At 49.9% G+C, this 27,557-nt stretch overlaps 1 protein-coding gene and 1 pseudogene across 1 annotated transcript; one reads left to right on the top strand and one right to left on the bottom strand.

The window, feature by feature from the left end:
• Window positions 1-9,736: 9,736 nt before the first annotated feature.
• Window positions 9,737-22,335, bottom strand: LOC109285364 (histone H2A type 2-C-like; annotated as a pseudogene).
• On the top strand, window positions 22,211-26,502 carry DUSP12 (dual specificity phosphatase 12). The gene is made up of 6 exons (XM_006269379.4): window positions 22,211-22,497; window positions 22,585-22,698; window positions 22,771-22,889; window positions 23,652-23,748; window positions 24,259-24,445; window positions 26,000-26,502. The coding sequence occupies exons 1-6, from the start codon at window positions 22,226-22,228 to the stop codon at window positions 26,159-26,161; spliced, it is 951 nt and encodes a 316-aa protein (XP_006269441.2). The 5' UTR covers window positions 22,211-22,225; the 3' UTR covers window positions 26,162-26,502.
• The last annotated feature ends 1,055 nt before the right edge of the window (window positions 26,503-27,557 follow it).

Raw genomic sequence — 27,557 nt, forward strand, 5'->3', positions numbered from 1 at the left:
ACTTGCAGCATCTTCTACCAGTCTCCTTTGTCTATCCCTTTCATCTAGAGCCCGGTTGGCTCACAACAAAGTCCAACAATAAACAGCAACAAAACCCCCAGTCCCATTATCCTCAATGAGACGGGCCTTCCTCCACCCCTTTCTCTCTCTTGTGGAGTATTACCTTTCCAGGATTTCTTGCCGGTAATTCCCAGCTTAATTAACTCCACTTGACTTCTTCACTCTCCTCGAGCCTGGTCCTCCGAGATTTTTTTCTCCCTGCCTTCTTCCTGAGCTTTTTCTTCCCTGCCCTCTTCTTGCATCTGTTTTCACACCCTCTGTGACAGCGCTCCAGTCATGCGAGTTATCCCACCAAGTCTCTGTTATTCCAGTCATGTCATAGTTCCCTGACTATGCAAGGACTTCCAGTTCTTCCTGCTTGTTACCCAGGCTCCATGCGTCCATGTACAGACACCTAAGGTAAATAGATGATTGCCGTACTTTCTCAGGAAGAATAAGGAGGTCTCCTCAGTTGCCGCCTCCTCCTTGTGCTTCCTCCAGGTCGCCCTCTTCCCCATTTACCTCAAGGCTTTGATCTCCACCCTTGGCAAACCTAGTTCAAAACCCTCTTCACTAGGTTAGCAAGCCAGTCTGTGAAGCTGCTCTTCCCTCTCTTCTTCAGGTATATCCCATCTCTTCCTAGCAATCCTTCTTCTTCGAACAACATCCCATGGTCAAAGTAGCCGAATCCCTGCTGGCAATACCACCTGCACAGTCATGCATTGATCAGTAGAATGCATCTGCTCCTGCCCCAGCCCTTCCACTTGTCTGGAAGGATCAAGGAGAATAGCACCCTTATACCCAGAGCTCTAGTTAATCTTGATCTGCTCAGGGTCACCCCTGGCAGTTTCATTGGTGTCCACATTGATAAACAGCATGGGATAGTAGTCAGAGGGTGAGATGAGCCTTGGTAATCCTTCTGTGACATCTCAGATCTGGGCTCTAGGCAATCAGCAGACCTCCTGGGACAATAGGTCAGGCCAGCAGATGGATCCCTTCAACCCTCCCAAGAAGGAGTCTCCAACCACCACCACCCATTACTTCCTCTTCATGGCAGTAGTCTCAATCCTCCCCACCTTGGGGATTCCTGGCCTGGCCTCTTCCACCAGTAGATTGTGCTCCTCCTCCTCTGTTGCTAGCACTCCATATCTGTTCTTCAGGCAAACTGCTGCATGTCTGGATGACAACTTATGCAAAGTAAGAATGAGAGGCTCCATTTAAGTCATGAGATACTTCTCAGGAGTGAGGATGGCAGAATCTAACCCAAGGGTGGGCAATTATTTTGGGTGGAGGGTTTTTTACCAAGTTTTAGCAAGCTGTTGAAGACTGCAAGGGTAGCCCTGCCCCTTGACAGGTGCCCCCCCCCATTGCCATCTTGGGACTGGAAGTCCCACCCCTTAACCCCTGACCTTTGCCACCAGAAGTCCCTCCCCATCCCTCCAGAAGTACTCCTTTCAGCAAGGGGGTTTGCCATCTCAGAACCAGAAAAATACCAAAGTATATTCTAAATATCAATCATCTACCAGAACATTCATTAATTTGATTTCAAAAAATATTTTTGTCCTGATTTACATGTGTTTGTGTAGTGTACATAGACATGATTGTACAATAGCTTAAAATGAAGTCTTACTCTTGCATATTTTGAGGGAGTGTGGGGAGTATGGGTGGATGAGTATAGGTTTGTCGGGGGCTGTGGGTGTGTGGGTATGTAGGGTGTGGGGGTGTGTGTGAGGTTTGTGGAGGATGCAACCCCCCAAAAAACCCCAAAAATCAGATTAGAAACCTCACAGTGGATGAAACCCTAACTTTGACCGCTACATTGACTGCTTTAGGGAAAGAATGAACACTGAAATAATCAACAACACGCCACCATAACAGCCTCTCTCTATCGGACAGAAAGGCCATAGTATCTCTAAGATCTAACCACCAAATAGTAATAAAACCAGCAGATAAAGAAGGAGCCATAGTCATCCTAAACTGTGAAAACTACATAAAGGAAGCCAACAGACAACTCTCTGACACCACCTACTACAAAGAACTACAAGAAGATCCTACTCCTCTTTTCACCATGAAACTCAATAATACCATCAAATCATTTCCATCAGGACTACAAGAAAAACTACAGACCTTGATCCCCCCACTACCCAACCCAGGTACTTTTTACATGCTCCCTAAAATCCACAAACAAAGAAACCCTGGCAGACCTATCATATCCAACCATGGAACCCTAACTGAGGAAATATCAGGTTTCATTGAATCAATCCTAAAACCGCTTGTCACCCAAAGAGCAAGTTTTGTCCAAGACACTACAGATTTTCTACAGAAACTTAAAAACATAGGCACCTTTCCAGCAACACCCTCTTAGCCACCATGGACATTACCAGCCTATATACCAACATCCCACACCAGGATGGCATCCAAGGCTGCCTTACATATCTGCAAGAGCAAGATTACAACTCAGTGTACAGACGCAAAGATATTACTGACCTTATACACTTCATCCTCACACACAACAATTTCACTTTTAATAACCAACACTTTCTCTAGACCATGGGCACAGCTATGGGCGCCAAAATGACCTTACAATATGCCAACCTTTTTATGAGCCACCTGGAAGAAGAAGTCCTCAAGAACTGCACCATCAAACCCTTGCTATACTTAAGATATATCAATGACATCTTCATCATTTGGACTGAAAACCCGCAATCTCTGATTGAGTTCCATCAGAAATTCAACAATCACCGTCCCTTCGTCCGACTATCTCTTGAATACTCTAGCACCAACATCTCCTTTTTAGACATGATGATCAGCATTCATAATGGCAGAATACAAACCTCGTTATACAAGAAACCCATAGACAAACATACATATCTGCCCAGAACCAGCTATCACCCTAAACACACCGAAAAAGCTGTGATATACAGGCAAGCCCTCAGATATCACTGAATTTGCACTGAGGAGAACACCTGGGAGTGCCACCTCACCAGTCTTAAAAAGGCTTTCACCCAACAAGGACACTCCTCCAGAGAGACAGATTGCATGTTTGAAAGAGCCACCGGGATACCATGTGAAGAATTGCTGCAATACAGAAGAACCCCCCCGCATGAATTGCACACCGTTGGTTATGACATATCACCCCTCCCTCAAACCCATATGGAAAATCCTCAAACAACTGCAGTCCATACTAGAAAGAGACCTGTGGAGCCTGCGCCTCGCTCCATCTGGCCTATCGGGGTGTGGCCCCTCCCCTCAACTCGCCTGCCACGACTTGGATGTACTCGATTACCTTCAGAGGGGTCTCCAGTGGAGATCTTTATCCTGGGTGGGACCTCCCGATAGACGGTGTTACTCACGGTTACCGGACGCAGTGATCCACGGGGCTCCCGCTGGGCGATGTTGTCCAGATGTTGCCAGGCCCAGTATGATGGCCCCTGACCGGTCCCCCGGTTCCGGTCGTCCTCCCTCCTGCTGAGAGGGGTTTCTCCTTTCTCCTTCCTTAAAGATAATACTCCTCCGAACCAGGGGGAGCTGGTGGATGCTTCCCCTGGTGCCAGCCCCCTCCTGGGGCCTCCGCTGTCTCCCCTTTCCTCCCGTCCGCAGGGCGCTCCCCTGCCTCCTGTGCGTTTGCCGCTTCAGGACGCTGAGAGAGTGCCTCGGCGTGCACTCTCTGACTGCCTCTCGCTTGGCTGCCGGCGACAGGCTTCCCGCTCCTGCCTACACTGCCTGTTTGAGACCCGCAGGCGGGGTCCTCGCTGCCCCGTGCGAGAGCCTGCGGCATGGGCAGCACACCCGCTCTCTCTCTCCCTGGCTCCCGCGCCTTCCCTGTTCTGCCGGCGTTCTTAAATCCTCCCGCTGCGGCCGCTCCGGCCGCTGGGATTGGCTCAGCTGTTCGCCGCGCGAGGAACAGCTGTTGCCAGAGCTGGCATAATGGCGGCTCGCGCGGCCGCGGATGCGGCTCTTCCTCCCGCTGCCCCTCTGACGGTACATATGCCCTTCTGGGGGCTTGCTCTCGGGGTCTGGGGTCTGTGGGTCCCCTTTGCTCCCCCTCACTCGCCTGTGGGGGCACTCCGCTGCCACAGACCCTATTCTTAAAGAGATCTTCCCAGAGCCACCCATCCTAGCTTTCAAACAAACATTGAATCTTGCTAACCTTATCACCATAAGCAAACTTCCTCAGGCCCAGATCACACCGAATAGATCCAGACCATGCCATGACAAGAAATGTAAAACCTCCCAACACATCTCCACCACCCCCACAATTACTACTTCCCACAACAGAGCCATCAGCATTCCCGGATCTTACAGCTGCACCTCCAGAAATGTTATATATCTCATCCAATGCACCAAATGCCCTGATGGAAAATATGTAGAACAGACCAAACAACAACTGCGCACCAGAATGAACGCACACCAGAAATCCATCAAAGACAAGAATACCCAATTACCTGTGGGAGCACATTTCTCACAAGAAAACCACTCTCTCTCCAATCTCTCAGTTCTAATCCTCAAAGAAAACTTACAAAACACTTCTTAGAGACAAGCTTATGAACTTCACTTCATCATCCTCCTGGATACTAAAAATCATGGACTAAATATAGACATTGGATTTATGACCTGCCTGACATCTGACTCCCCAGGTACCTCTCCACTATTCATCCCCCTTCTCCCCCACACCCAGCCTGCCTCTCACCCACTGACTTCTCAGTTTACATCTTCACTGACTGCTTATCTTGTATACATATCAGCCCAGCCTCTGGCTTCTTTACTTTTCATTCCATCCAGGAAGAGCACACACCAACTGTTGAAACTTCCTCAGCCTGATGAAGGGTTTTTAAACCCAAAAGCTTGCTTAAAAAAAAAAAGTTTTTCCAACTATTTAAGTTGGTTTAATAAAAGATATCAGATTCACCCAAAGAACCTTGTCTGCCTATGTTGTTAAACCAACACGGCTTAAGTATCTTGTCTGTCCTGTGTCTGTGACAACCACAACCCTGTACTCAATACATCTCCTTAAGGAGGACTTCCTTAACAAGGAGGCTGTGTCCCAGCCACCTGCGGAGGGTTTGGGATTGAGAGTATGGTCGGGGGTAGAAAGGTAAGAAAGGGTTATTGACTTAACAAAAACACAACTACGCATAGTAACAAGACAAACAATGACAGACAAGAATAATTTGCATCGGCAACTTATCGGCAGTCCCTTCTGATGCCTGATGTATGACAAGTTTTCCTTCTTACAAAGCTCAGCAAAGTCAGGCGTCCCCGATCAGCGCTGTCCGTGAGGTACCGGGAAGGACCCTGGTATTCAGTCCTTGGGCTCCTTGAGATCCATGGGCCCACTGATCCAGGTCAACAGCTAATTAATCCTTTTCACAGAGCAGTATCTTCTTTCTGAATGATTTCCGGATGTTTCAGACAATTTATAACTTCTGAACTGTGCTGATAACTTACATCACTCAGATTCTTTTTCCTTCAACTGTCCTTAGACTGACCAATAGCAGTACAAGTCTTGCATTCTTTTGATAACTACACTACGGGGCCTTACTACTTCAAGGCTTTGCTAAATTTACTAGGCCTTACTTTATACAAGGCCTTACTACATCTTAAACTTTAATTAGGTTCTTAGCAACAATATATAGCTTAATATTTAAACAAATGGTCTAATCTTCATAGAGTCTTGAGCAAGCACCTTTATCACACAGACATAATTTTCAGCTGTCACAAGGCTGGTCAATCTTTTTTTTAGACAGAACCCTCTGATTGAGGCCTCCGAGAAATAAGTCATCTTCCCTATATTCCATGACTGTATTGCTTTCAACTCTGAATTTGTTTTATATTGAAAGTTTAAGGGAGCAAGGATCTGTAATTAAGAGACGCCACTAAAAACTGGACATCCAAAGAAAATCACACTGGAAGGACCTGTGGATACAGATTTAGGCCTGTCCACACTAAAAACACAATCATGATGTTGTAACTACTTAGAGGCACCAGCTTCAAGAGATACAGTTCCAACTGTGTCTAAAGAGCAACATTATGCCATATGCCATTAAAGGTGGGTAGAGGTTCTTACCTGATGCAGTATACTAGCCAACTGCCTGTCATGAATGACGGATTTCAAAGGCGTGTTTACATGGCCGGCCTGAAAGGGTGACCCTGCCCCTACCCATTCTGTTGCCCCTCACTGCCAACCCCCAGCCCTGCTGCCACCCCAACTCCCAACCCACTGACAGCAGCCCTGCCAGTGCCCCTCACTCACCAAACTGCAGTACCCTACCCCCTGGGCCATGATGGTGCATCTCACTCCTGACCCATAGCCCCCTACCCCCCGTCCCTGCTGCTGCCCCTCATTTCTGACCCACAGCTCCCTGGCACTGCCAGTGACCCGCATTCCCAACCTACAGTCCCCCACACTCCCAAGCCACAGCCCCCCAGCCATGCAGCTGCCTGTGACTCTCAACCCAATGACCCCAGCCCTGCCAGTGCCCCTCACGCACCAAACTGCAGTACCCTGCCCCTTTGGCCATGATGGTGCCCCTCACTCCCAACATGCAGCCCCCCACCCGCCACTGCTGGTGCCCCTCACTACTGACCCACAGCCCCATGGCACTGTCAGTGCCCCCCACACTCCCAATCCACAGTCCTCCACCCCTACCCTGGTGCCGCTCACTCCTGACCCACGACCCCCCATTCCCTGTCCCTGCTGATGGCCCTCACTCCTGACCCACAGCCCCTTGATGCTGCCAGTGCCCCTCACTCACCAAACTGCAGTACCCTACCCCCTGGGCCATGATGATGCCCCTCACTCCTGACCCACAGCCCCCTGGCTCTGCCAGTGCCCTCTACACTCCCAACCCACAGTCCCCCACCCCTACCCCAGTGCCCCTCACTCCAGCCCCATAGCCCCCTCTCCCCCCAGCCCTGCCGAGGGGAGTGTCACCATCCTGCCCGGCCTGGAGTGCGGTGGCTCCAATTCATGCAAGTGGTGGAGTGTGCCCAGCCCCAGTACGGGCTGAGGGAAGAGAAGAGGAGGCTTGCCTGGCCAGAGAGCTCCCCGCTGCCCTCCAAGATCCCCCCTGCCCCTTTCCCTTGCTGAAGAGCAGGCAACCCTTCCCTCCCCCCTGCCCTGTCGCAGCTGCAGCCCCTGCTCCCCCTGGCCTGACCAAATGTCCAGGATTTTGCTGTGCTTCAAGGGTGGGAGCAGGGGAAGCAATTGTTGGCAGCAGGAGCACCACATGGGTGTGCTGCCTCTGTAGCTGCAGGCAGGTCCATTTGTGCTCCCCGCTGCCTTCTATCACCCTCCCCCTGCTCCCACCAGCAGAGCAAAGGGAAATCCTGGACATTTGGGCAGATTTAAAGAAACCCACCCAGACAGCAATCAGAGGTCTTAAAAAGAGCAGGGACACATCTGGGGAAACCCAGACCTGTGGTAGCCCTATCAAGTGCATGTGCACTTGAACAAAACATTACAGACAGATAGACAGACAGACTAAGCCATTTATTATATTAGAATATTTATACTGAGGACACTAGGGCTGTTCTTTCAGAGGGCCTCAGGCTACTGCTGTGTATAATTCAGGGATTGTAGATTATTTTCAAGAGCTCTTCCCCAAACCACTCATTGGTTTTTTGGCTGTTTGCTATCTTGAAGACTGTTTGAGCCTGCTGCAAATCTCTGGCTTTAAGAAGTGGCTGTTTTAGCATCTTGGATGCTCGTGGAATTTGCCACGCTCTCAAATGTTCCTTTGGAAAGGCAGTGTAGCAGGGCACTAAGGTGTCTGCTACTTGGAGAGCTGGGATAACCCCTCAGGTGCCAGTTGCTGAGGCAACTTGTGGGAAATAATGACCCACACCTGTCTAGCCAGCTGATGAGAAGGGGCAGGGCCTGGCTCCTATATAAAGCACAGGCAGGAGGCCAAGGAGGAGGGAGTTTTTAGTCATATTACAGAGGAGAGGTCTGATGTAGGAACAATGTTTTACTCTGCTGCAAGATGAAGAAACCCTGGTAGGCCTGAGCATGATATAGCTGGGTGGCTTCTGTTTGTATTATAGCCCAGGGGCTTGTGTTTGTGTTGCTATTTGTTACACCAGTGGTTTGGGTGAGGCTATTAGGGGTTGGAGGAGGCCTCATAGGGGACTCACAGTAGAGTGGGGACCCCAGTGCCAGTGAGGGTGCAACATTTGGGGTGCATAGACCCCAGCTCCAGAGAGGGGCAGTTGAGAAGCCCCAGAGAAAGGGGTGTTGCTGAGACGCCCCAATGTGGGTGTGGTGAGCCCTGGAGAAGGAGGAGCATTGTGAAGAGCCCCAGGAAAGAGGGCAGCGTATGAGAAGGCCCCTGAGAGGAGGGCACAGAAAGAGAGAGGGCTGCAGAGAGCCTGAGTGCCAGAGAGGGCATAGAAAGAGAGAGACAGAACAACATCCGTTACATCTGTGAGGCTTGGAGGACGTGGTGGTAGGAGCCACACATAGCCTATAAGGCTGGGGTGCACGGAACACCCGAGACAGGAGAGCCGTGGCCAAGAGGACAGAAGGCAGCCTCCCTATATAAATATATAAAAGCAAAGTCGTGCTGGGAGAGAATTGGAGGGTGCAAGTCGGCAGCTTGGCAAGGTAAAGGAGGCGGCAGGGGAGTGCACAGTGACCCTGACCGCCCTCCTGTTACAGGCAGCCAGCAACACAATTGTGACATAGATCTGTTATCCTTGGTAAGGTGAACTGCAACAGAGAGCGCAAACTCTGAGCTATGTCTGGCTCAAGTAGGTAGTTACTGTTGGCAGTGGAGGTGGCAACGATATCATGTTCAGCAGAAGGCTTTTGTTGGAAGGGTCTGAGCTCATTGGCTTTGAAGATGAAACATTGTTTTTTTCCTAGATAGGTTTGGGTTCTGAGTTTAAGACAGCATGGGGGGAAGCATCAAAGGTGCCCTGCAATCTTTGTAGCCATGATTCTTTTCCTGACTCATTTGATATTTATTGGTAATACTCTGTTCAACTCTGACCACCCAATTCTTTGATTAGATTGAGAGATCAAGGCTGCCCTCTGCTGACTTCAGAGCTATTTGCAACAATTACCAAGGAAGTTAGAGATTGGGCTCATGTATTCTAGATTCTCCTTCTCTCCTGAGGCCTGCTGCCTCCACTTGCTAAGCTCTGAGCATCAAGGGATAAGAAACCCCTCCTTAGAGAGAGGCTCATAAACTACTGCCAGAGGGCAGGCCCCAACTTCCAAGCTGTGAAGTGGAACCTGTACCAGGATCCTGCTACATTCATACTGACATGCATTTATGTGGAGGGGAAATGGGAAACCGTAGGAGGCCCACACACCAAAGCAGAGAGAGCGATGTTGTGGGAAATGCATGGGGGAAAAGGGCCCTTGAGGATTTCTGTCATGTCGCTTCTGCCCCAGCACTAAAGGAGACTTGCGGCTATGGGCAGGGATGAGAGACCCCTTCAGCTTTTCATGAGCAGTGTGCAGTGATGGTATTGTTGTGGCAGCGATGGCTCAGAGAACATGGAAGGAGCAGGGTTTGTCTAGCGACATTTTCTGAGGGAGCAGCTATAGGAGACGGGGGAGATGCTAGATAAGCTGCTGGGCATACAAACACCCTTCCTTGGGTCTGAGCAGCCACCTAACCCTGTGCACATCAAGCAGGCTCCCTGCATACAGGGTCCCAGGTGCTCCAGGGCTGGAAGAGTGGCAGGATGCTGCCACAGCAGTGGCAGCAGCAGAGAGCATCGGACAGGTGCGTTTTATGTTATGAATATTGCTGATTCTAGGTCTAAATCTGCAGATCCCACTTGCCCTTGGCTTTGTGGCTTTCAGTTTTCTTAGGCAGGAGCACTGTCTGGATGTTAGGCAGGACCCTGCCCTGAGAATGGTGACTCCCCCCAGCAGTTTGTTCAGCTTCTCGTCATTGTGGACTGGAATAATGCAAGTTGTCTTCTTGTTGTGGACAGCATTCCCAGGCAATTCCAAGATTTCAGCTGTCAGACATTCCATCACTGTAGCCAAATAGACTGATGCCCCAGCTCCCACTTGCTTAATGCAATTGCCCTTGTGAAGCAGATTGTGCACCCAGGCTACAGGGAAATGCAGCCCTGCCTGGGAAGAATTAGATTTAGCGTTAGCCTGGTCCTTGCCTCCCTTCTTGACAAGACCAGGCATGATTTTGCTCTGAAGTGATGCTGCCCCTCTGCAAAAAGAAAAGGCAGAATTTTGCTTCCTGTGTGTGGGGGGTTTGTTTGTTTGTTTTGTTTGTTTGTTTGTTTGTTTGTTTGCCTAGCTTCCTCATGATCCATGATGCTGGCTGAGGTTGTCAGCACTATGCACCCAGACCAACATGAGAAGAGCAGTTTATTTTGCCATTTTTCCTTCAGTTGAACATCAAATCTGGGCCTGATCACACCACACTTGTTAACTCTGCCTGTGAGACTGACAAATATTTTTCCCAACTCTGTGATCATCAATGACCTCAAATTCCCCAATGTAACCGTGCTTCATCATCACAGCTACAATAATTTTTGAGGACAGTCTAATTGTTACTACTAGAATTTCTTTTTGCCATAGCCCTCCAAGGATTGACACGGCAACTCATCCAATGTGGTATCAAGTAGTAACCCCTAGACAATATTACAGGGTTTCTCCCCATAATACAACCTGCCAAATGGCTCCTTAGATGTTACAGCAGCGACCTTCAGGGGTACCAGGCCTCGAGTCCTCCACTGGGTGTGTGGGATCTTAGTTTCTGGCTCCCTGCTGTTCAAGTAGAGACCCCGCAGCTGTAATAATAATAATAATAATTTTTTTTTAAAGTCAAATCAGCCAAATAAATTCCAAATCTGTGAGTCCTTCAAGAACCATATGTGGCCCTACTACCGGCAACATCCTACTACATCCTCCAACCTGAGGCTTCAGATGCTTCCAAATCCTTTGGCAGGCATACTACGTGTAGGCCCAAGCCTGGAGGCTTGGGGTTTGGATACCCCCGAGTTCTGCTTATCCTCAACCGTATGGCTGCTGAAGCAAGCTAAGGAGGAGTCTCCCTGCACCTGTCCTCCCAGGGTAACAGTATGCCTTTGTTCAAGGTAATTTCCTCAATCCCCCTGGTTATGAGTCACGGGCACAGGAGGGACAGATGAATTGATGAAGTCAATAGAAGACTGTGGTGCTGGTGTCACTGCAAAGGCTTCAGCTTCTTTGGCCATAGCCCATACTTCAGAGGTGGAGGCACTGGACTGTTGGGAAGGGACAGTCACCACGTCACTCCAGTGGGGAAGAAGCTCTTCTTGATCAGAAAGGCTGACCTACTCAACAGGGCTTTAAACTAAGATCGACAGGGGATGGGCAGACAACCACCAGTGCAAGCCCACCAAGTGACAAACGCAGAATCAGTAAGTCATGCAGCACAAGGGACACAAATAAATTCCCAACAGAATTTGCTCCTACCCAGGCCAGGGATGGAACTCTTCTAGGAGTGCTGGGAAGCCTAGGACCTCCAATGACAGGCTTACTTGCCTGTACACAAATGACAGGAGCGTGGGGAACAAACAGGAGGAACTGGCCCTCCTGCTAAATAAAAATGAATACTATCTCATAGAAACCTGGTGGGATTCCACCTATGACTGGACCACACGTATAGATGGCTATACCCTGTACAGGAGGGATCGTGTTGCTAGAAAGGGAGGGGTGTAGCTCTCTATGTGAAGGAGCAGTACACTTCCCTACAAGTGGAGTTTGGCACTGTGGCGGGCCAGTAGGGGGTGCTCTTGCACTGAGCCACCCACCAAGCTCTGAGTGCCTCCCTGAGGGCACCTTTACATCTGGCTGACCACCTTCCTGAAGCACACCCGCAAGCCTGGGCGTAATGTTGCCACCACTCGCGAGTCTCGGTCTGTTAGTGACTCTGTGCCTCATGAGGTACACAGGCTTTATAGACCTGAAGGGTACTTGACCCACTGCAAGAACTTGGGGTGTTTCCCTTAGTTTGAAGCACAAATAGTGGTCTCCCTTAGTCAGCTGAACCAAGGGAACCCGAAGGCATAATTTAGACCCTCTCCCAATAAGCCTCCCATGCTAGGGACAGCGGAGAACTTTATTGGTTACGAGCAGTAGGTTTGGAGTAGGATACAGGGTAAAGCAAGATCAAAGAATAACCTGTAGAGCAAACAGTGGCATGGTAGCCTTTGATCATGCATTTTGAGTTACTGCAGGCTATATATCTAGTTAGATTTCAAGCAGCTTACTCACAAGTATCATCCAGAGGCTGATAGAGCTTTCCTCTGGAGTCAGGCAGCTTGTAGTGTGTCTGTTAGGGTAACCATATTTGGATTTTGGGGGACCACTGGATTTGCAGCTGAATAAAGGCTTGTAGCTGTGTCTCAGCAAAAGCTGCTGGTCACAAGGCAAAAAGATGTATTAAAGTAACTTTGAAAATGTTTAAGTAAGCAGTTTCCTAACAATGGGATAGCGTGCAAGATGCATGATTCCTTGTGTAAGGAGAACAAGATGCAGCCCACCAGCTATTGTCAGGAGATAAAGCAGAAGCAAGACCTTGGAGATGGTGCTGAAATCAGCAAAGAACTAGAAAGAACCAGCAAGTGACCGAAAGAAGTGGAGATCAAAGTCTTACGCATGCACTCTTAGCAGAGAGGCATGTAAATGAATGAAATGCATAGGCAATTTTATGCTAAAGAAGTAAACAGAGGCGGAGCTTGAAATGGGAGGAAAAATGGGTGGAACAGAAAGAGGGATAGAGGTGGAATGAATGTTAATGAGTATGAACCAAGGTGTATAAAATGTGAAAAGAACTAATGTTCAGGACAGCTCCCTGGCTCGTTATTTTTTGGGAGCTAGTCCAAAGCTGTCTCCATTTTGAATAAAGTTGTTTCCAGCAATGTGTGCTGGTGTTTGCTCCCTGCTTGCTCTGGCTAATGAGTAACAGGATCTGTGGGCAATTGGATTGTCGTCTCCCTAGTTGTTAGGCACCGCATGGAGTTGGGTTCTAACAGTGTCCATTAGGGCTGTGCGGAGCTTCAGACCCTGATTCAATTCAGTGGAGATTTGGCTTGATTTGGTGGCCGAATCTCCAAATCTGAATTGAATCGGAGGACCGTTTAATCTCTCCAAATTGAATTGGAAGCCTCCGAATTGATTCGGACATAGACACAGCTTAAAGGTATGTAGAAAAAACATTTAAGGTAGCAGGCAGCTTATGTCTGCTGTGATGCTGGGGCTCATGGAGCGTCCCACAGGAGCGTGGGTGGGGGTCCCAGCGCTCTCAGCAGCAGACCCGGAAGTGGACCAGAACTAATTCTGGTCCACTTCTGGGTCTGTTGGGGAGTGCACCAGGGGGCCCCACTACCCCCTCCCCCGGCTCAGTGACAGGTCCCTCCTGGGTCTGGGGGGGGCACCCAGAATCCCCCCGTGGCCGATCACCAACCGGGGGGGGGGGGCGGGGGAGCCCCCCACGTGCTCCCTGGCGGACTGAGAAGTGAACCAGAAGTACATCTGATCGACTTCCGGCTTCACTGCTGAGCACATGAAGGGCCCCACCCTGCACTCCTGTGGGATGCTCCATGCACCACAGCATCGCAGAGTTCACAAGCCACGCTGATACCTTGAGGTATATAGAAAAAAACTTTTAAAGCTGTGTCTATGTTTGAATCGGCATCGAATCTTCAGATTTGGCCAAATCGAATCGGGAACAGTGATCTGAATCGTCATTCTGGGATCCAGTGGAGACTAGCTGAAGTTGGCTACAAGCCAATCAATTGGTAATGCATCACTGGTTGCCTGGTAGAGGGACAGCAGCCTTTGCCTTCCCTCCCAGTCATGATGTCATTGCTTAGAAGAATAGGAAGTTTAAGCCCCACCACGCCGGTGTGTAAGGCCAGTCACACAGGCAAAAGGAACAGGTTCCCCCCTCCCTCAGGAATGTATTCAGCTCAGGTTACAACTCAGGGTTATCTGAAGCAGATGGGAGCAGTGGTGGCTGCCCTCTGCAGTGACCATGGTAACCAAATTGTCAGATAGGTAATAAGCCAGATAGCAGAGTTTGGGGAGAGACTGAGATGGCGTTCTGCCACAGGCACCCAAGAAGGGTGACTCAAGACCCTTTGGGTCAGATTACAGGGGGAACATGGTGAAGGGGATACATTGGTAGGAGTCTACTACAGACCTCCTAACCAAGAGGAAGATCTTGACTGTGGCTGGGGACTATTGGTGCCTGCCACTTTAAGAGTGGAGCCAAGCAGCCAGCAGATTGCGGCAGCCATTTTAGATCTCTGGCTGCCTATATAAACAGGGCAGTTTACTGCTGGCAGGCCAGGCAGTATCATCACCTGGCTGCAAGGCTCCATGTAACATCCTGAAGGTAAGGGCAGGAGCTGTAGGGGATGGTTTGGAGGCTCCTGGTCCTGGGCATGACCTAAAACTGCATCCTGCCAGGAGTGGGTGGCCTGGTGGGGCTCTCAGTGGTGCAGGAGCCCCCAGGAAATGCCAGGCCAGTTACCACCCCAGTGAAAGGCAGGTAGGGGTGCCTTAACCCTAGCCCTCGCCTTCGGGTGGGTCACATACCATCAGAGGTAGCTGGGGCCAGGCACGGCTGTGGCCACCTGAGCCCTGTGGGGTGTACGACCCCAAGAAAAGGCAGTTGGGGCCAGGCATGGCTACGGCCACGTGAGCCCACCAGGGAGGGAAGCTCCAAGACCCCAGTGAGGGGGTGGTGTGGAGCCCCAGTGAGGGGGGCAGAGATGAGGAGCCCCAGTGAGGGGGCGGCTCCATGTGAGGGGAGTAGGCCAAGGTATGTCTCCAGAGGCCTGAGGCTGTAGTTTGGGGCAGAGGCTGATTAAAGGGGGCTCAGTCAGAGAGGGGCAGGTGTTGAACCCCAGTGACAGGGAAACTAGACAGCATGTCTGAATGTATAGAGTTGCCCTGGAAGGGGCCAGGGCAAGCTTAGACCCAGTCAGGTAACTGGCTGGCCACTACCCTGGTGAGGGTTGTGGGAGAGACCCAAAAGACAGTACATCTGCCACCCAAGGTATGAGCTAGCTAAAGCCTGTAGCCTAAGCAGCCTGATCAAAGGGGGAACAAGGCAGTATAAGTTGCCGAGGCGTGAAAGAGACCCTGTGAGAGAGGGTGGAGTGTAAGAGTCCCTAGTGAGAGGAGGGTGGTATGAATGTGTGTGTGTCTGAGGCCTGACAACGAGGGCTAAGCTTGGTCCGGCTGCAAGCATTTGTCCAGGAGCATTGTCACCTGGATGCCATCTGTGAGGCTTGGGCTGCGGTGTAGGTGAGGAACAGAGCCTCAGATAGCACCCCCTGGTATTGGGGCAAGAATGGGTAGCCTCCTGCCTTAATTAACAACTTAATTAATTAACAATAATGCATGGCAGGCAAGTCAGGAGGGTGGCGTGCTCAAAGGCAAGTGAGGAAACTAGCACTGTGGCTAGTTGGGGAGCCCCACTTTGCCACATTGACTACACATTCACAAGGGAACTAGTAGATGCTGCATGCACTTGGTGCATGGTTGCCATGGGTGACTTCAACTACGCTGACATCTCATGAGGAGCACTTTGCCAAATCTGATCAGTCGCATAGCTTTCTCATCTACATTGACAAACTCTACTTGTCTCAAGAAGTCTACAGGCCACAAGAGGTAAGGTGCTACTGGATCTGGTACTGGCCAACAGGGATGATCTAGTAAGCAACCTGAGAATCAAAGGGAAGCTGGAAGACGGTGATCATGAGTTGATCACTTTCTCTATCCATCGCAAAGCTAGCAAATCAGTCAGCAATGCATAAATCCATGATCTTACGAAAGCCAACTTTCATAAGCTCAGGAGGCTGGTTGCCATGGCCCTGAGAAACCAGGATCTAGCAGAGAGGGGAGTCCATGAGGAGTGGTCACTCCTTAAGGATGTGATCCTTGAAGCACAAGGGAAGTCCATCCCAGCCCATAGGAAAGGTAGCAAAATGGCTGGGCGACACCCATGGCTAAATAGGGGACTTACAGACCTCCCGTATCTGAAAAGAGAAGCCTACAAGGGCTGGAAGTCAGGTAACATCACCAAGGAGGATTATTCAACACTGGCCCACACCTGTAGGGAGCAAACTAGGAAAGCCAAAGCCAAATTCAAGTTGGCTACGGGAATCAAGGAAAACAAAAAGTCCTCCTTCAGGTATGTGGGTAGTCGGAAGAAAAACAAGGGCAACATTGGACCCTTGCTAAACCAAATGGGGCAGCTGACAACTGACACCCACGAAAAAACTAATCTCCTTAATGTCAAGGAAAGCTACATGTCCCTGCAAGCCGACACCGGCACCCAGGGTGGATGACTGGAAACCCTCTGGGTTAAAATCCGTGGGGAACACAGCACAGGGGACACAATGGTGGGAGTCTACTACAGACCTCCACCCAGGATCAAGAGCTTGACCAAGACTTCGCCAGGGAATTGGCTGACGCCACATGCTCCTGATGCATGGTTCTCATAGGAGACTTCAACTACCCAGACATCTCATGGGAAGAGTGCTCAGCCAAATCTGAACGGTTGCTAAGATTTCTGTCATGCGCGGATGAGCTCTATCTGATGCAAGAAGTCTATGAGCTGACAAGAGGTAAAGCGCTGCTCGTCCTGGTACTGGCAACGGGGGACAACCTAATCAGCAACCTAATGATCAAAGGGAAGCCGGGTGACAATGACCATGAGCTGATCACCTTCACCATCTGCCATAAAGCTAACGAGTCAGTCAGCAATACAGAAGTCCTCGACTTCAGGAAAGCTGACTTTGACAAGCTCAGGAGACTTGTCAGTGAGGCCCTAAGGGAACATGACCCAAAGGGGAGGGGAGTTCAGGACAAGTGGTTGCTCCTCAAGGGAGCGATCCTGGATGCACAAGCAAAGTGTATCCCATCTCGGAGAAAAGGCAGCAAAAGGGCACAGTAGCACCCTCGGCTCTGCAGTGAACTAGCGGACCTCCTCTGTCTAAAAAGAAAGACCTACAAAGGATGAAGATCTGGATCCACCTCCAAGGAGAAATGCTCTGCACTAGTCCAGAACTGCAGGGAGAGAACCAGGAAAGCCAAGGCTGCGAGTGAACTCCAACTAGCTACAAGTATCAAGGACAATAAAAAGTCCTTTTTTAGGTATGTGGGGAGTCAGAGGAAAAGCAAGGGCAACACTGGGCCCATGCTAAACCAAATGGGACAACTGATAACTGACACCCAGGAAAAAGCCAGCTTACTAAATGGGTACTTTCCGTTGGTTTTTCACCAGTCCCATGGGACGCCCCTGCCCATTATGGGATGGGAAGGCCTGGGTGAGGGAGATTCCTCACCCTCCATCAATGCTGACCTCATGAAGGAACACCTTGAGAGGCTGGATACCTTCACGTCAGCCAGCCCTGACAGTTTATACCTGAGGGTACTCGAGGAGCTGGCAAGCATCAGAGCTCAGCCCTTGGCACAGATCTTTGAGAACTCCTGGTGCTCTGGTGAACTGCCCGAAGATTGGAAGGCCAATGTGGTGCCTATCTTCAAGAAAGGGAGGAAAGTGGATCTGACAAACTACAGGCCCGGGATAGACCTCTATCCCGGGGAAGGTCTTAGAAAAGATTATCAAAGGGACCGTTCTTAACAGATTGGCTGAGGGATAGCCAGCATGAGTTGGTTGCGGATAGGTCTTGCTTGACCAATCTTATTTCCTTTTACGACCAGGTGACCTATCACCTGGTCAAGGGAGACAAGATTGATGTGATATACCTTGACTTTAAAAAAGCCTTTGATTTGGTATCCCATGATCACCTCTTAGCAAAATTGGCTAACTGCGGCCTCGGCCTCACCATGATCCACTGGCTGGGGAATTGGCTCCGTGGTCAGACCCAGAGGGTGGTAGTTGATGGAAGCCCATCATTCTGGTGTGCTGTGACCAGTGGGATCCCTCAAGGCAGTGTCCTTGGGCCTATACTATTCAACATCTTCATTAATGATGTATGTGGATATTGGTATTAGACGCGGACTGGCCAAGTTCGCTGATGACCCCAAACTCTGGGGTAAAGCGTCCACACCTGAGGACAGGAGGGCGATCCAGGCTGACCTTGACAGGCTCAGGAAATGGGTGGACAAGAACCTGATTGTGTTTAACACTGAAAAATGCAAGGTTCTCCACTTTGGGAGGAAAAATCTGCAGCATCCTTATAGGCTCGGCAGTGCTACACTGCCTAGCACTATGGATGAATGGGACTTGGGGGTCATGATTGACCACAAGATGAACATGAGCCATTAATGTAATGCTGCATCTAGTAAAGCGCACAAAATGCTGGTTTGCATCCATAAATGCTTCTCAAGCAAATCCCGGGACATCATTCTGCCATTGTACTCGGCCTTGGTGAGGCCGCAGCTAGAGTACTGCATCCAGTTTTGGACTCCACAATTCAAAAAGGAAGTGGAGAAGCTTGACAGAGTCCAGAGGAGAGTCATGTGCATGATCAGAGGTCAGGAAAACAGACCTTCTGATGACAGGCTGAGAGCTATGGGACTCTTCAGCCTGGAAAAGCACAGGCTCGGGGTGATCTGGTAGCCACCTATAAGTTTATCAGGGGTGCTCACCAGGATCTGGGGGAACGTCTGATCACCAGAGCACCCCAAGGGATGACCAGATTGAATGGTCACAAACTCCTCCATGACCATTTCAGGCTGGATATAAGGAAGAACTTCTTTACTGTTCAAGCCCCCAATGTTTGGAATAGACTGCTGCCAGAGGTGGTTCAAGCACCTACTTTGAACACCTTCAAGAGACATTTGGATGTTTATCTTGCTGGGATCCTATGACCCTTGCTGACTTCCTGCCCCTGGGGCAGGGGGCTGGACTCGATGATCTTCCAAGGTCCCTTCCAGTCCTAGTGTCTATGAAATCTAAGACACCAAACTATGGGGAAGTGTGGTCTCATCTGAGGACAGGCTGGTGATTCAGGCCAACCTGGACAAGCTTGCAAGGTGGGCGGATCAAAACCTGATGGCATCCAACACTGAGAAATGCAAGGTGCTCCACCCTGGGAAAAAGAATTCACATCATACCTATAGGCTCAGCAGTGCTATGCTCACTAGCACCACGACCGAAAGAGATTTTGGGGTCATGATTGTTGGATCATGTTCATTTTGTAGCCAATGCAATGATGCAGCTGGCAAAGCAAACAAAACTCTGGCTTGTATCTATCGATGCATCTCAAGCAAGACCCAGGATGTCATCCTCCCGCTGTACTCAGCCTTGGTACTGGGCTGGAGCATTACATTTAGTTCTGGGCTCTGAACTTTAGGAAGGATGTGGAGAAGCTTGAGAGAGTCCAGAGGAGAGCCATGTGCATGATTAGAAGTCAAGAGAACAGGTCTTATGAGGAAAGGCTGAGGCATGGGAATCTTCAGCCTGGAAAAGTGAAGGCTCAGGGGGGACTTGGTGGCTTCCTATAAGTATATGAGGGTGTAACAGGGGACCCTAGCCCTGTTACCAGAAGGCACGTCCGCCCCTTTAAGGCCAGAACTTTCTGGGCATGAAGTGCTGGGAAAGAAGGGGTTAAATGTTGAGCCTGGTCAGCTAGTCAGCTGACCGGAAGGGGCAGGACTATAAAAACCCTGGGCAGAGCTGTAATTTGGAGGGAGCTGCTGGAGGGGAAGGAGTGCCTCAGAGAGTTTCATGGAGAAGCAGTCCAAAGGTGGTAAGAGGGGAGCCATGAAGGCCCCGGGGAGACGGCAACCCCATCACAGCAAAGACATGAGCTGACGGTGGGGAGCCGAAGCACGGACCCGGTGAATGTAAGCTGACACGCTGCTTTTCTTTATCACATTAGCTGGTGGCGGTTATAACCCATGGATGGGACTGTTTGGTTTTTTTTCTTTCTGATTAATGAATAAGACCGGCGGTTTGGGTGAGGTTATTAGGGGAAGGAGGAGGCCTCATTTTGGGGACCCACTATGGAGTGGGGACCCCAGCGCCAGTGAGGGTGTGGCTTTTTTGGGGGGGAGAGGCACAGACCCCAGTGCCAGCGAGGGTGTGGCTTCTTGGGGGGGGGGGGGCGGGGCACAGACCCTGGTGCCTGAAGGCAAGATCTTAAAAAGGCCAGGGAGGTCTGGTGCGCTTGTGGTGCAACTTTATTTTGGTATCTTTTTTTTTGGACTGGGAGGCTGCGAGCTCAGGGCCGTCCCCTGGCTTTGAACTTGTGGCCCCTCGGCTGTGGGGTTGGTGCCCGGGCCCCTGGGCCAGGCTCCAGATTGGAACAGAAAAGAGGGCCAGGAGCCTCAAGACACTGAAAAGGCTAGAGCCTTGAAGTCAAACCCTGTTTAGTTGGTTTAGATGGAGAGGCCTAGCCAGGGGTCAGGCCTGCGTAGGTGAAAGGCCCCAACCTACCCAAAGAAATAGGCAGTCTCCCGCTCACAAGAAAATCATCATAATAATTTCCATCAAGACGTGGCAGGTGAGTATAGGGCGGGACATAAGAACCCCAAAGAAGGCTCCAAGGGCGCCCCCATAAGGCGTGGATTACCAGGAAGATGGCACTGGGGAGGTGACCTGTTACAGAGGGGTATGCACCAGGAATTGGGAGAATGTCTGTTTTACCAGGATACCCCAAGGGAAGACAAGGTCTAATGGTCACAAACTCTGGGAAGACCATTTTAGGCTGGACATAAGAAAAATCTTCTTTACACTCCGAGTCCCCAGAGTCTGGAATAGACTCCCTGCAGAAGTGGTGAAAGCACTTACTCTGGACACCTTTTAAGACACACTTGGATCCCTATCTTGCTGGGATCATTTGACTCCAGCAGCCTTCCTGCCCCTTGGGCATGGGGCTGGACCCGATGATTTTATGAGGTACCTTCCAGCCCTAATGTCTATGAAATTTGCATCATCACAGAGCCTCACAAGAGAGCTAAGAGACTCCTTACTAGCTAAGAACTGCCTGCCCAGAGGAGTATTCTATCTATTGACCCCTCTGTGAAATCCTATGAAATATGAGCTTTTATTTCTACCCAGGAGAACTTTTACAATGTTTTTCTCCAATGCCTGATGAAGGGTGTTTGTGCCTGAAAGCTAAGATAACATTTTTGCAAAAAAAAATGGTCTAATAAAAGATATCAAATCTACCATGAGCCTATCACCTCTACTCGCCTGCTCTCACTTGTTTGTCTATTACTTTTGTAACTTTTTGCATGTCAAATTGTCCAATCCTCTGGTTCTGTACCAAGCATGGTGCACCAATCCTCTGACACTGTGCCAAGCACATTCCTTATAGGGAAACTGTTGTAACTTGCTTGGCCAGTGCCTAATCGCAGCACTCACATCTCCCAGTGCCACAGAAAGTGCTCTGTTCAATCTGTTGCTTAGCTCCAGAAGGCCTGGACTTGGACTATGGCTAAAAAGCCTTGCATAAATCTCAGTTGCCTGCTACATGAGAATTTGGTGTTTTCCACATTTCTCATGAGGCTGAAGTAGGTTCCTTATTCCCAGTTCCTTATTCCTGATTCCCATACTCAGTATGGTGGGGGGGGGGGGGGGGGAGCTGTCAGTTGGCAGCCTGGCACAGCCAAGCTGCGCTTTGAGCTGGGCAAGATGCTAGTCAGGTATGTTCTCTTGTGATACCCAAGCATGGTGTGGGGTGGCCCAAGGATTTTCAGCCATAATCCCAACACAAAAACCAGCGCCTTATTTGACTCCATATACTTAGTACAGTGGGCATGGGAGGCTGTCCGTTGGCAGGGCCAAACTGCTTTGGGGTGGGCAGGACTGCACTCAGGAGTCTTTGGGTGCATCGACAGGAAGTTTGGGGTGGCTCAAGAAGTATTTTGCCCCATAATCTCATCCTAATCTGATCTTCACTTAGGGCTCTGTATTTCATGCAGGATATTAATTCACATATTAATAGGTAAATAAGTATAGCTAATGCAATTCTCTCTTTAAAATGTGTAATTCATTAATAAAAAGCTTTTATTGGGTCTAGATTAGCTTTGAAAAAGGAACCGGGAATCCGGAATAAAGCAGCAACTTCAGCCTCATCATTTCTCTGCATTGTTGGTGCTTTTAAGAGCCTCGTCCAGACCAGCGCGGCGCGTCTCTACTGCAGGAAGGCGCCGTGACCTGGCAGGAGGGGACCGGAAGCTGCCATGAGAGTGGCGTCGGCGGCAGGGCGTGCAGGCCCGGAACCCGCCATGGCGGCGGGGACTGGAATGGTGCGGGTGCGGCGGGGGTTGTACCTGGGCGGTGCGGAGGCGGGCGCGGCGCCGGGGGCTCTGGAAGCGGCGGGGGTGGTGGCTCTGCTCTCGGTGGATGTGGAGGAGCCGGCGCCGCCGCCCCCGGGCGTCCGGACGCTGCACGTGGCGGCCCGCGACGAGCCCGGCGCCGACCTGCTGAGCCACCTGGATGCCTGCGCCGCCTTCCTCGCCGCCGCCCAGGCCACCGGCCGCGCCGCCCTCGTGCGCTGGTGAGAGCGGAGCGGGGCGGGGCGGGGGTGCTGCAGTGCGCTGCTCCGGCCCAGAGCCGAGCCGAGCTTGGGTCGTTTGCTTTGCAGCCACGCGGGGCGGAGCCGCAGCGCGGCGGTGGTGGCTGCCTACCTGATGAAAAGCGAGGGGCTGCGCTTCCCCGAGGCCTACGCCGCAGTCCGCGCCGTCAGGCCCGAAGCTAGGTGAGTGCCGGCCCCCGCCCGCCCCGGAGCCGCCCCCGCGGGTACTGACCCGCGTCGCCCCTGTCCCCGCAGGATGAACGCAGGCTTCGCGCGGCAGCTGGAGCTGTACGAGGCCATGGGGTGCCGGGTGGATGCGACCAGCGGGCTGTACAAGTGCTACCGCCTGCAGCGCCTGGCCCAGGAGCACCCCGGTAAGCCCCGCTCGGAGCCGGCTGGGACTGGGGGAGCACGTGTCTGGGCAGCTGTCAGGTTGGGTGGAGGCCGGGCTCTTGCCTGCTGGGCCCTGACACTGGGGCTACCTGGCAACAAATTGGGGGCTCCTGGGCCTGACCCCCATCCTCACGAGCACGGAGCTGATCAGAGTTGGTGCTGGTAGTCTGGGACACCCTATCGTGCTGGTGGGGTCCTCCAGGTACTGGTGAGGAGTAGGTAGTCCCCAGGTTGCTGGAGATCAGGGTTTCCTACCTGCACACAAGACAGAGTTGGGAGCAGTCCCCTCTCTGTCCCTTCTAGCAGCTTTCCCTGTAGACATAGGGGACATAAGGCCAAATTCTGCAGCTGGACATGCAGGGTGATTCAGGGATTCACAGCAGCGTTGCTGACCACGGAGGGCTCTGGCACCTGGTGACAAGTTGCACGCAAAAGCCTCAGTAGCTGCAACACTAAATGGTGTAGAGGAAGTTTTGTATGCCCAAGCAACCAAGTGTCTTCTGTAGGCTGGAACAATGCCAACGATTGTTGCTGACCCAAGGCTTCTTGCTTTTAGCATGGTAGAGCTTGTCTTACATGTCTGTGTGGGGCTGCTTAGTTTTGAACTTCCTCTAAAATGGAAACAAGGTGAGGAAAGGAAGCTCTCGCATGCAGAGGGGAAAGGCACAACACTTTACCTAGACACAGGAAGTGCTGGGTCTGTCCACCCAGTTCCCAAACTAGTGTTGTCTGTCTTTTTGCAGAGCTGCAGGACTTGCCCCAAGAAGTCTTTGCAATTGATCCAACCAACACTTGTCCAGCTTCAAACAATGAGGCTCTCTATAGGTGCAGAAAGTGCAGGTACATATCCTTTGTCCTCCATAGGTTGTTTTTTTTTTTTCAAAATAAACTGTCATAAGGAAAATGGGTTGGCTATTCTCAGAACAGAAAAAACAAACAAACTTGGAAACGTCCGTTTGAAAAAGGTGTGACTTCCTTCTTCGTGATTTTGCTAACTGTGGCTGTATAAGAAACCAAGTGGAACTGTGGGGGACAATTGGCTGGCTCCAGACCAGTGGTGCTCACAGTTTTGACCCTGTGGGTTAGATGAATAAGCTGGTGCATGAGCCAGATTGGCCCCATACTGCATCCCTTTGGAACTCTTGGGGAGCCCTGCATATTAGATGACATGGCATCAAGGGCTTGGTCTGGTCGACAGGCCAGAAGCTGAACATGTCAGCCATTGCTGACCTTGTTACATGGTTGTGTCGGCTGGACAAAACCCATCCCTTGCCGACAAGGGCTCCTTGTGCCCCTGTGCCTTGGTATACCGTGATGTTCCCACTAATCCTTTGTTATTTTGGATGACAGGCGGTCCCTATTTCGTAGTTCAAGCATTCTGACCCATGCTGAAGGAAGTGGGCCAGCAGCTTTTGCTCACAAGAGAATTAAAGATTCTGCTCAGCGACATAATGATGGTCAGGATAAATGTACTTCTTACTTCATTGAGCCGGTACAGTGGATGGAGCCAGCATTGTTGGGAATGATGGAAGGGCAGGTGAGGGAGTGCTTGCTTGCTGGGCATTCTTGTTCTTGTCTGCATCCCTGACTAGATTTAAGTGTCCTAGTTTTATAGCTGTCATGCAAGGCCTTTTTCACAGTCCACGCAGCTTGAGCCACCTCTGAAGGTGATTAATTTAGGGATTAATTCTCACTTCCTACTGTTCTGGAGCTCCAAGATTAGAAGATGGTCACATTTAGCCTGCAAGTGGTGGTAAGGTGGCACTGAAGGGGGATTTTGCTTCAGGCATCTGCTATGACAATAGCAAGTTAAATTGTAGGCCACTGTTTGATAGTTTAGTTTAAGGTGAAAACATAAGCCTGGAGCAGAAGATGTGTTTCTAGAGCAGCCTCTAGAATTGTACTTTCCTCATGAGAAGTTCTTGTCTTTTGCTGCACATGGGCATTTACTTTTTTCACTGCTGTTAGGATTGAGGTGGGCAGATGTTGATGCTAGTGAGGCTAGTAAATCTTCATTGCGTTCTTTATCTTGCATTCTTCGTCTTTGTTTCATTCTTTTGCAGAACTGGTCTAACCCAAGTGTGTTTCCTGTGGCTCTGGCTCCCTTTCAGTCAGATGAATCCTACTGTTCCTCTTTTCCTCACAGTGATACAGCATGACTTGCCCGTGCTGTTTTCTAGACCTCCTTCATCCTGTTTAGTTCTTCTGCTTACTGGTCCCTTGGCAATCATGGTAGGGTGTGTACCTCTTCTGGTACAGCTTTTGCCCCATGCAGCAGCCTTCTTGTACCTCCTCACATCTTCTCTTTTTGTATTCCAGCTCTACCTTTTGGTTGTGGTTATTACAGAAGTTCTCAGTCTGGCTCACTGTAGAAGTCTCTGTAGAGCAGAGATGGGCAAAGTCCAGCCCACAGTCTCCATGGCAACCCCCGCCTTGAGCTTTCACAGTCCAGATGTGGCGCGGGTCCCCATGGAGACCAGCCCCAGCCATACAGGCTACTGAGAAATGGAGTCTGGCTGCCACTAAATCGGCCATTTTGCCCACCCCTGCTTTAGAATTTGTAGGATGTAGAGCTAGATTTCTAGAAAGCTCTGCTGCTTGGGGAGCTGAAAATTCAGCACTATATTTAGTTGCTCAGTTCCCTGGAACTAAATTTAAGATCAATGGGAGATGATGGGTATTGAACTCAGTTAGGTGCTGAGTTGTTTCATTTAGGTGATGTATAGGAGGTGAGCTCTCTGGGGCGGGGGGGGGGTTCTGTTGTTTTGTTTTGTTTTTTCTGTCAAGTGCTTTTATAAATATGGCCCACAAGAATTTGCCTGCTAAACAAAACAGGGAGCTGTGAAATGGTTTCCAGAAGTGGTCTGCCACTGGAGAAGGTTGAGGAATAATTCCTTTATTGCACTGAAGTAGCTTGCAGTCTTTTGAATGTGGAAGGTGACTCTGTAGTCTGGGGAGGGCTGGGTATGGATTTGAAACTTAAGAAAGTCCCAGGCTGCTGTTGAGTTGCAACTTCCTGAAGTTTAAGTGAAGCTGTGCCTTTGACCAAGCAAATGCATGTGTTTTTTGTTTTGTTTTGGTTTTTTTGCAGCTTCTGTGCCCTAAATGCACATTGAAGTTGGGCTCCTTCAATTGGCATGGAGAGCAGTGTTCTTGTGGCCGCTGGGTGACTCCTGCCTTCCAGATTCACAAAAGTCGAGTAGATGGAATACAAGCACTGCCTGTTGGTGGATTCCAGACTGTCAAAACTTGAATTCTTGGCTCTGAGGCTTGCTGCTGTCAGCGACCTCAATGTGCTTTGAGAACAGAGGACTGTTACAGTGGGATCACCCTCAGCATCAAGTTGTGATTGCTGCTCTTTGGCAAAAGCTGATTTCACCCTCCTGGGATGCAACTGAATGACTTTTAACATTGGCTTATTGCCATTCTAGATCCTTCTTTTTTCTGTTGTTGTTAAATTCATGAGAAGATGCTGGAGCAGTTTTTTAAATGGACAGTGTCTTGTCAAACATCAATTTTTGATTTATTCTTCAGTGTTCAAGTATATATGTTCTTATTGTCTCTGTTAGAAAAATTAAACTTGTTTACACAGGAGCTGTACAAATCCTTGTTTCCAATTGAGTGCTTAGTTTCAAACTGAACAGCAAAGCAGTATGCAACACTTATATTCCAGCAGAGCCAGTCTCCTAATGATAGTGAACACATGAATCAGTGGGAAAAGAGCTTTGTTAGGATGGGCTGGATGAAACTCCCTGGGTGCATGTAATTTGTAGACTGTTATGCTATATGAATTATTGAGGGGAAAAACATGTTAATAAGGTTAATTTAGAAAAAGATGTTATTTGAGACTGCAAGCTCAAGGATTAACATGCTGTTAAAATTCATCCTTTTGAGACTGAGGTCTTGCAGAATACCTGCTGGAAGATTAACCATGATTGACCTGCAGATACAGAGTAAACAATACAACATCTGAAATTGCAGCGGTGTCTTGAGGCTCCTTAGTTGAGGAAGGGGATTGCCTGGCTTTTGCCCTGGGATCAATCAGATTATAACAGTAAAACATTGCTTCTCTAAGGCTACTCCCAAATACCCTTTCTGCCAAGAGCTTGTTTATTGAAGAATCATTAGGACCCATATGATTAAAGGCTGCATGAAAGAGTCAGTGAACTATCTGAAAGGGAATTTGTTCTTTATTACACAGTTTCATGGCTGAAACAGGGAATTTGTAGGTAAGGAGGCAGAAATTCTTGTCTCTTATTGTGCGAGAGCTGTATCCTATCAGTTTGTCTTGCTTCCGGTTCCAGTGCTGCAAGTTTATCTAGGGCTCACTTAGATACTGCTGAACCTGGGATAGCATTTTTCAGACCTGGAAGGTAGGCTCCAGTTGCTGTAGGAAAAATGATGATCAGGAAGAGACCATAAAAGGCTTGCAGTGCTTCATGTTCATCTTACGCACATTCTCATTTGTAGTTATAGAAAAAGGGCAGGAAGGGACCTCGGGAGGTAATCTAGTCCAGTGGTTCTCAGCCTTTTTAGACTTGCCATCATCCCTTGGAAAATTTCAACTCTTAGCTTTCACTTGCTTTTTGTCTACAGAAATATAACAACAATTCTTCTGTTGCGAAGAACTCAAAGGCTACAGCAGTTCA

This window comes from Alligator mississippiensis, chromosome 1 (assembly GCF_030867095.1).
Source record: "Alligator mississippiensis isolate rAllMis1 chromosome 1, rAllMis1, whole genome shotgun sequence".
In the NCBI taxonomy this organism is placed as follows: Eukaryota; Metazoa; Chordata; order Crocodylia; family Alligatoridae; genus Alligator; species Alligator mississippiensis.

What these genes read in the sequence shown, in the direction of transcription:
- DUSP12 (XM_006269379.4), top strand. Translation starts at nt 22,226, where the DNA reads ATGGCGGCGGGGACTGGAATGGTGCGGGTGCGGCGGGGGTTGTACCTG. An exon ending in CCTGGCCCAGGAGCACCCCG is followed by an intron (nt 22,890 to 23,651) that starts GTAAGCCCCGCT and finishes GTCTTTTTGCAG; the next exon opens with AGCTGCAGGACTTGCCCCAA. An exon ending in TGGGAATGATGGAAGGGCAG is followed by an intron (nt 24,446 to 25,999) that starts GTGAGGGAGTGC and finishes GTTTTTTTGCAG; the next exon opens with CTTCTGTGCCCTAAATGCAC.